Source organism: Gekko japonicus, unplaced genomic scaffold (assembly GCF_001447785.1).
Source record: "Gekko japonicus isolate JY-2015 unplaced genomic scaffold, Gekko_japonicus_V1.1 scaffold1064, whole genome shotgun sequence".
NCBI lineage: Eukaryota > Metazoa > Chordata > Lepidosauria > Squamata > Gekkonidae > Gekko > Gekko japonicus.
Window position 1 is genome coordinate 419,221 of NW_015176004.1, and position 9,036 is coordinate 428,256.

A 9,036-nucleotide genomic window follows, 5' to 3' on the forward strand; every position below is an offset into this window, starting at 1 on the left:
TATACCAGCAAAGAAGGGACAGCTGACTAAAGTTCTGTATTTGGCAGAAACCAGGGGTTATTTCCTGCCGGAGCCCGGCGGAGCGGCGCTCCAGCAGTAAGGAGCCCGTGGCAGGCCCCCTGCCATTCCTGGCTTGCCTGGGAAGGCAGACAGGCCAGGGAAGGCCTGCAGAGCCCTCCTCCCACCTGGGTGGACTTAAATGCCTTTCCCTTCCCCAGATGGGAAGGGAGAGAAAGCCATTCTAAACATGTGGGGCACCTGGAGAAGATCGGGCAGGGAACCCAGGCATGCTTGCATGCCTGCCCTTTGTCAGGGGGTGTGGCATATGCAAATGAGTTGTGCAAATGAGCTCCTGCACCTCTTTTTCTGTGAAATGACCCCTGGCAGAAACAGATGTAGCAAGATCCAACAAAGAAAGGATTTGCTCACTCAACATCTCTCACAGGAAAAAACGGACTCTTTGTGCCTTAAGAGTTTCCATATAAATCCAGCTTCATTACTTGGAAGACTGTTTCTGTACAACAGGGTTGGAAGAAATAGGTCTGATTTTTTGTCTTTATTTTAACGAAAATACACTATTGAAGCGAATTGCAATTGGTTTTAATCAATATCTGGTCACCAACAATGGTCCGCAGTGAAGGATTTTAAATGGTATGTTGTGAAGGAGAGACCAGACAGCCAACCACTATTGACCCCAACTGGCTCTGGCCAATTCCTTACCAAATCAGCAAGATTCGGCTGGGTTCCCCCCATGAACATTCGGTGCTTGCCGATGGCTTTCACCCAGTCATCGGCTGCTTTGTACAGATCTTCTCTGACATTGTCCTGCAGATGGTGCCTACGGAAAGAGAAAGTTTCGCATTCCTTGCATCAAGACATACTCGCAAGCAGGGGTCATTTCCTGCAAGAGCGCACAGGAGCGGAGCTCCAGCAGTAAAGAGTCCAGGGGGCGGGCACATACAACAAGCCCCACCTCCTGCTCCCAGCAGCCCTCAGTCAGAACAAGAAGCAGCCAGGTAAGCTGCAGAGCTCCCCCTGGCCCCCCGGTCCAAAACAGTCCAGTGGCACGTTTAAGACTACGTTTTATTCAGGTACAAGCTCTCCCTCCTCTGTGAGGGCAGATCTGCATGTTCCCCCCCCCCCAATAGCTAACAATCCAAAACAGTCCAGTGGAGCCTGAGTGGTGGGTGTTGCCTTCTGACACACTTCCGGTGATGCAAATGAGTTATGCAAATGAGCTCCTGCACCTCTTTTCCTACAAAATGACACCTGCTCGCAAGATACAAGGGTTCTTCTTCTTTCATTTAAAGTACTGGCCAAACCTCTAAAATCAGGACAAATCTTCCACTAAAAGATGCTTCAAAGAGCATCAGACAGTTTTTTTAAGCAGTATCGAAGATATTTTAGGAGGATTACAGGGGGAGCTCAAATGGGTCATCCATCGCTCAGCCTGAAAATCAACTCAGAAACTCCAACTGGTCCAGAATGCTGCGGCTCAGCTGTTAACAGGAGTGTGCATATTACTCCCATCCTGCAGACGCTCCATTGGCTGCCCATCTGTTACCGGGCTCAGCTTAAGGTATTGGCTATCCCCATACAAAGCCCTTCGTGGCCCTGGGCCTTTTTGCTTATAGGACTGCCTCTCTCCCTCTGCTCCACCACGACAACACTGCTCAAGTCAGCAGGGGCTTCTGTAGGGGCCAAACGGCAAATGGGCAAAATCAACCACTGCCCGTACCCGTGCCTTCTCTGTGGTGGCCCCGGCCTTGTGGAACAGCCTGCCTGAGGAGGTCAGGAAAGCTCCGCCTCTCCTGGACTTCTGCAGACCATGCAAAACCAGACTATTCAAGGGGGCTTTTCTGTGCAGGTGATAAGGTTGCACTGCACAAAATGGTTTTCCAAATGTCCTTGGATAAATGATTAGAAGAAGAAAAGAGGAGATTGGATTTATATCCTGCCCTTCACTACCCAAAGGAGTCTCAGAGTGGCTTACAAACTCCTTTCCCTTCCCCTCCCCACAACAGACACCCTGTGAGGTAGGTGGGGCTGAGAGAGCTCTCTTGAGAGCTGCCCTTGAGAGAACAGCTCTGAGAGAACTTGTGACTCACCCAAGGTCACACCAGCAGCTGCATGTGGAGGAGTGGGGAATCAAACCTGGTTCTCCCAGTTTAGAGTCCATGCTCCTAACCAGTACACCAAACTGGCTCTAAACTGATTAAGGACTGTGGTCTACACCAGGCATGTCCGATTTCGAACAGGTAGTGATCTATTTTTTCCGGCCAAAAGTGTCGGTGATCTACCGCCATGAAAATAAAGTTTCAAATTAGTTTCAGATTTTAACCCACTAAAGTCGGGTACCACCAAACAATCATCAACAAAACCCCAAACACCTGTCCAGCAAAGCAGGAGACCAAGTGGGGCTGGTGATCTACCTCTGACCCCTCCGTGATCTACTGGTAGATACCTGGCATGTATGGGCAACTGTTGACCTTGCCAGGTGTAAACCACCTTGGGATCCTAAAGGTGGGATTCCAATCTTTTAAGTAACTGAACACTAAACACAGAGAGGTATGGAACTCCCTCATGGACTTACAGCATCATGGCTCTCCTCCAGTGTTCCTGCTAAGCTGAATTGTCCCTAGGTGAATACCCATAATATTCTGGGAGGAATATCCTAAACTACAATATCCTGGAAGGAAGGGTGGTACCCATACATATTTACTGATCATGGACTGAGCACTGTGGCCTATGAGGGCAGTCCAAAACACATGAGCATTACTGCATAAAAAGTACAAGATGACCCTGAGTCCATAAGCAAAGCTGAATTGGAACCAGTGTTCCCTCTAAGGTGAGTTAGTGTGAGCTAGCTCACAGTTTTTTAACCTCCGGCTCACACATTTTCGCCTTCGCTCAGGAAGGGTGGCTCCAGAGCAAACTAATTTATGCAGTAGCCAAGTAGCTCGCTCGCAATTTTAATGCCCGTAGCCCACAAAGTAGAATTTTTGCTCACAGGAGTCCACAGCTTAGAGGGAGCATCCTTGTGCCTAAAATAAGGCAATGAACCTGGGAGAGGATGTCGGAAGCACCCACCTGCTCTTCAGTCTCTTGCTAATGAAGAACATGGCCGCCGCCCCCACGTATTTGGCAAAGAAGCCCTCCAGTGTGCCGAACTTGCCCTCACGGACAATGTAATCAAAAGACGCCAGGGCCTCGCTAGGCGTGCGATAAACATTGGGCGAGATGAGGTGTACCAGCCAGTCGTCCACCCATTTCCGCCACTTCATTTCCTCCCTAAAAACAAGGAAGAGTAGAGCTGTTTTTAAAAAGTGGAGAGTCGAGCATTGCTAACCTCCAGGTGGTAGCTGGAGGCCTCCTGAGATTGCAGCAGATCTCCAGGCGACAGATATCTGTTCACCTGGAGAAAACGGTTGCTATGGAAGGTGGGCTCTATGACGTTATACCCCAGAGAAGTCCCTCCCCTCCCCAAAGCCCGCCCTCCTAAGGCTCCACCCCCCAAATCTCCAGGTATTTCCCAACCTGGAGCTGGCAACCCTAAGTCAGGGGCAAACGCAATGGGAACAGGTGCTAATCGGGTGAGAGGCATCCTAAATGAGGGCTTCTCCCCAAGACAAAAAGCACAGAGCTGCTCTCTCCGCACAGGAAGCATTTTCTTACTGTCATTCCATATGCGGTTTAAGAACAGAACGCTGCAAGACTTGGGAACGTTTTGCCACAGTTAGTTCACAGGATTCATAAAGTCTGTGGTATGGTATGTATGATCATTTGTGATCAGCCAGCAAACCTCCATCAAACAGAGTTTCAGCAGTCTCCCACCCCCACCAGAGATCACCGCCTGATAGAAACGGGCATGCTGAAGAAGAAGAAGAAGAAGAAGAAGAAGAGAAGAAGAGATTGGATTTATACCCCGCCTTTCACCACCCAAAGGACTCCTTTCGTGGCTTACAAACTCCTTTCCCTCCCCCTCCCCACAACAGACACCCTGTGAGGTAGGTGGGGCTGAGAGAGCTCTGACAGAAACTGCTCTTTTTCAAGAACAGCTCTTATCAGAACTACGGCTTGCCAAAGAAGAAGGCGGAACATGAAAAACTAGCACAGTTTGCTTGTGGATCTGGAAGCTCATTCCGGTGCTTGCACTCCATACTGTGGTGAGTACAAAACAGGGCTTGGGCATGATGGCTGAACTCAGCTCCTCTGACAAAGCTCTGAAGAGAAGCATGAAGGGTAACATCGACATGAACACCCCCTCCGCATCAAGGTAATACCTACGTCCTCGCAGCTTTGATGGGGTAAAGGCGCATCGTCTCCTGCTCATCCAACATGAGCCAGTATTTATTGCCGTATTCCGTCACTTCTTTTCCCCGCTCGTTCAGGGCTTTCATAGAAGGGTAATAGGACACAATCTCGTCCAAATTCTTCCTAGAAGAAAAAGACAACGGGCAAACAGGGGCGCTTGAATTTCCCCAGGGGTCCGAAAAAAAGAGGTCCTCCTGAATCCGAGACTGCGGCCATTTTAGGCCACTTCTACCCAATCGTGTCTTGGCATTGTGCCGTGCCATACCTCAAATGGAGAGGGACGCTCTCTGCAGACTGCATCCGCCAGTCTTTGCATGGCAATGCCTGCCACCAATGCTCCCTCTCTAAGCTGTGGAGTCTTGTGAGCAAAAATTCTGCTTTCTGAGCTACTGGCATTAAAGTTGTGAGCGAGCAATTTGGCTGCTGCATAAATTTGCTCTGGAGCCCTCCTTCCTCAGCTAAGACAAAAATGTGTGAGCCGGAGGCTAAAAAACTGTGCGCTAGCTCACACTAACTCACCTTAGTGGGAACACTGGAGGAGAGCCAGGATGCTGTAAGTCCCTGAGGGAGTTCCATACCTCTCAGAAGGCAACACCCACCGCTCAGGCTCCACTGGACTGTTTTGGATTGCTAGCTATTGGGGGGGGGACACATGCAAATCTGTCCTCACAGAGAATGGAGAGCTTGTACCTGGATAAACCTTGGCTTTAACGGTGCCACTGGACTGTTTTGGATTGCTAGCTGGGGGGAGGGAACGCACAGATCTGTGCAGAAAGGAAGGAAGGAGAGAAAGAAAGAGAAGGAGGAGGGAAAAAAGAGAAGGAAAGAAGGAGGGATACTCTCTGTCATCTGGAGATCAATTGTCATCTGGAGATGACACATCTTCAGGACCGCCTTGCCTGGTATAACCCCAGAAGAGCCCTGTGCTCTGCAGGAAAGAACTTACCGGTGGTCCCTGCCCCCCAAGAGCTATCCGGCTGTCCTCAACCAGAGCCAGGATGTTTTCCGCCCCGGCTCCAGCCTGGGGGAACTCTGTGCCGAATATCAACCATGCCCCGCGAGACTTATTGCAGTTCCGCAGGGCCCGTAAGGCAGAGAGACTTGATGGTGCTTCCCCCCCCCCCCTTTTATTGACTCTCACCTGCTTTCAACATTTGGTGCTTCTGGAGCATGTGCAGGCCTCATCAGACTGGGATTTTTGGAGGGGGTTAATTTACAGTCATACCGGGGGAGTCCCCCAAGTAGGTACAGACCTGCCTTGTTTGTGGCACAGGGTTCAGTCCCCGATAGTACAATCTGGTGCAGTTTCTCCAATCTAAATGGGTTGGACTTGGGAGTAACTCTCCCCAGAATCACACTGCTAGCCTTGCATAGCAGACACATACCCAAGCGCTCAGTGCCTTAAAGAGCTACTCCAGGGCTTTTTTGACTTCGGTAGTTTGGCTTAAAGTCACCTACGCAGATCTTCTCCAAAAGAAAATTGGAGATTCAACCTCGACTGCAGCAGAAGATTCCGAGGGGGTCAGCAAACAATTTTTTTGTTACAGAACCACTCTGAGAACACCGCGAGCAAGAGGGCCTATGCCCCGGATCACAGCTTCCAGACTCCCACTGCCACAACAGACCCCTCCAGACCTCTCTTTTTCCTATAGGGATTCAAGCAGCACTCCTGCAAGGGCTGACTTGAGTTCAAGATCTGACCAGCTGGGGACCCTTATAAGCGCGAGTATGACGCCAAGTTCATGCACAGCCGCATGGCTTATTTGGGTGGCAGTGTTTTGCTGCCTGTTTCTGCAGCACAGACTGGAATAAGTAAATGACAGCCTGGGGTGGAAGGATCAGGCGTTTACTTCCTTACCTGGAAATGAGATGGGTTTTAAGGGCACTGATGATCACCGAAGAGTCATTCAGTTGCTGGAGGGAAAACAAAACAACCAACCAGGATTATAGCAAACTTCTGGAAGCATTCAAGATCTATCCAGAGGGCACTCTCTAAAGGGGAAGCTTTATTCATTAGGGCTGCCAGATCAGGGCTGGGAAACACCTGGATATTTTGGGGTGGAGGGGGCAGGAACCCCAGCAGGGTACAATGGCTAGAGATCTGAAGGCCCAGAAAAAAAACAGAAAAATTCAGAAAAAACCCATCCCCCTGTTCCCCCCCCCCCGTTTTTTTCTTGAAGCCTTTTTTTGTTTTGTTTCGAAAAATTGGGAAAACTGAAAAAAGAAAAGAAAAAAATTGATTATGGAACATTTTATTTTAACATGATGAATAAAATATTTTAAGACAAGGTGTTCAAATATTTTCCAAATCATTTCTAAAAAAATATGTATGGTATCAGATTGATCTAATTTCTGTGCACTGAGGACAAGCAAGTCCTAGGTTACAAACTGAACTCTCCAATGCAAGAACAAGATGCATTTCTTCCTTTAGGAGGTGCAATGGAGTTCCGGCTGGCTCCCAAGTTGGCCACGCCCAGCAGGAACTCATTAGCATAATAGGCCACACCCAACAGCAGAAACTCATTAGGATTGGCTACATTAGGGGTGTGTGGCCTAACATGCAAAGGAGTTCCCTGCATGCGCAGGGAAGGCTCTTTTACTTTTAGGGTGATTTAAATATCGCCCCTTTTCTTTTTTCAACTTTTTAGATATTTCTGCACTCCTGGAGATTGCCCCAAGTGTGCGGGATAATCTCCCTGCCCCCCCAGGTGCCCCCGATGTGCGGATTGAGATATCCGCACACAAGGGGGCGCCTTCGCTATTAGATATATAGATAAATAAAATTGTAATAGTGGAAGAGCTTCAGGATCTCCTGAGTATGAGATTTCGAGAGCCAAAGCTCCCTTTGTCAGATCCAAGTTGGAATGGAGATCCTTGAGCCCTTCTGCCCCACTCAGGAGGTGGGAAGGGTGTTGCAAAGAAAACAGTCACGAAGATGCAGAGGTCAATGCCAAAATGGGCTGGACTTGAAGCTAGCTGTTCTACTGCCAACAGGCACGGCCACCATACAAAACTATCCCTAACTAGGGGTTGGTTGCAATTATAAAAAGAGGGCCTCACACATGGCAAATTCAAATATGGAAGGAAATCCGTGCTGCTCCTCCAAGGCTGTGTACTTTGCATCAACCGGGCCCAGATTCTGCAAACAGCAGGGATTGTAAAAATTGCAAATATTTGCTGGGTGGTGTTGTTGTTCAGTCGCACAGTCAAGTCCGACTCTTTGCGACCCCAAGGACCACATCACGCCAGGCTGGGTACATCCCCCGACTCAAAGCAAGGAGGGATTTGGTAAAAGCCCTTCAGGCTTCTGGGTCTTTATAGTTTCCAAAAAGGCCCGCGGAAGAGAAAACAACCTCCAGCAAGAATATGGGACACTAGCAGTGTTCCCTCTAAGCTGAGTTAGTGTGAGCTAACCCACAGATTTTTAGCCTCTGGCTCACACATTTCTGTCTTATCTCAGGAAGGAGGGCTCCAGAGCAGACTAATTTATGCAGTAGCCAAATTGCTCGCTCACCACTTTAATGCCAGTAGCTCACAAAGTAGAATTTTTGCTCACAAGACTCCACAGCTTAGAGGGAACATTGGACACTAGATATTTCGTCTAACAAGATGAACACCGATTATTCATTCAGGCTTTGCTCAAGCTCCGTCAAAATACACCAGGAGAAAGCAGAGACCGCTTAGCATGCCACCAATTAAAACTCTCTTTGCAAATGGGTAAAAATGCACTTTTTAAAAACAACGTCTCAGACACAAATGGCTGCTATTTACAGAGGGCTACCAGTGAATCGAACTGTAGAGGAACAAAACCTAAAGGCCCATCCCCCATGCAGAAAAAGAAGCAATTCAGGGCTTTTGGGTTTGGGTTTTTTTTGAAAAAGGGGTGCTAAAACTCTCAAGAGAGAAACGAAGCTTTCAATCTGTACACTGAAAACTCACGAGCTTTTTAAACGTTTTTTAAAAGCATTTTGCTGAAGCGGTTCCGGAACGCCATTCCAGCAGGTTCCCCCAAGAAAAAAAAGCCCTGACGTAATCTAAATTCCGAACACGGAAAGGGAGGGAGGGAGGAGGAAAGAGGCAAGGAAGAAAACCGTGCAAAGAGGGGAGGAGACGACACGGGACGAGCGTCAGCCTGCTACAGGCATGACACGATCAGCCCACAGGTCAGAGCAGGTGAAAAATCCAAAGAGCCTGGCCGGCTATCAGCCAAGCCGGAGACTTACCAGGGCACTTCCAACGTTGACCAGAAGAATAGGCACCTTTCTGTAGGAAGAGAACTTAATCTCCTTCCGCATGACCGGATTCACCTCCACGATTTCGTAAGGCAGGCCGTGATAGTCGAGGAAGGCCCGCACCTTGCTGCAGAAGGGGCAGGTCTTGTACTGGTACAGGGTCAGCTGAAGGGTTGCTTCTGGGAGCTGGAGGGAAAGAACTTGGGTCACTGATCTGGCTGAAGGGATACACACACACCCTCCCCATACGATGCTTAAAAATGTCTCAAAATAAGTCCTTCTGTAGTTCAAGACCCACTTGAATGTGAACCACACAAAACCCAGCCTCTTGATGCCAGATGTAGCAGGGCTGCTTGCAGGTAGTTAGCAGCAAGGGGGGAGAAACCCTTCTGCTTATGCTCAGAGACTACGAATAAGGACACTCCCGGTTTAAATCTTGCCTCCATCTTGAACTCCCTGGGTGGCCTTAGACAAGGGCTGGCCAGCCAGT

At 49.0% G+C, this 9,036-nt stretch overlaps 1 protein-coding gene across 2 annotated transcripts in view; it reads right to left on the minus strand.

The window, feature by feature from the left end:
* The window catches only part of PTGES2 (prostaglandin E synthase 2), a 17,856-nt gene that overhangs the window by 2,563 nt on the left and 6,257 nt on the right, over nucleotides 1-9,036 (minus strand). Inside the window, exons 2-6 of one of the 2 annotated variants that reach the window (XM_015426469.1) lie at nucleotides 8,538-8,711; nucleotides 6,173-6,228; nucleotides 4,288-4,437; nucleotides 3,091-3,291; nucleotides 721-838 (exon numbers count right to left, since the gene is read on the minus strand). In XM_015426469.1, coding sequence (XP_015281955.1) covers nucleotides 721-838; nucleotides 3,091-3,291; nucleotides 4,288-4,437; nucleotides 6,173-6,228; nucleotides 8,538-8,711 — 699 coding nt within the window. Of the gene's footprint in view, nucleotides 1-720; nucleotides 839-3,090; nucleotides 3,292-4,287; nucleotides 4,438-6,172; nucleotides 6,229-8,537; nucleotides 8,712-9,036 lie in introns of those variants that run through there. The other variant, XM_015426468.1, reaches the window with a different exon arrangement.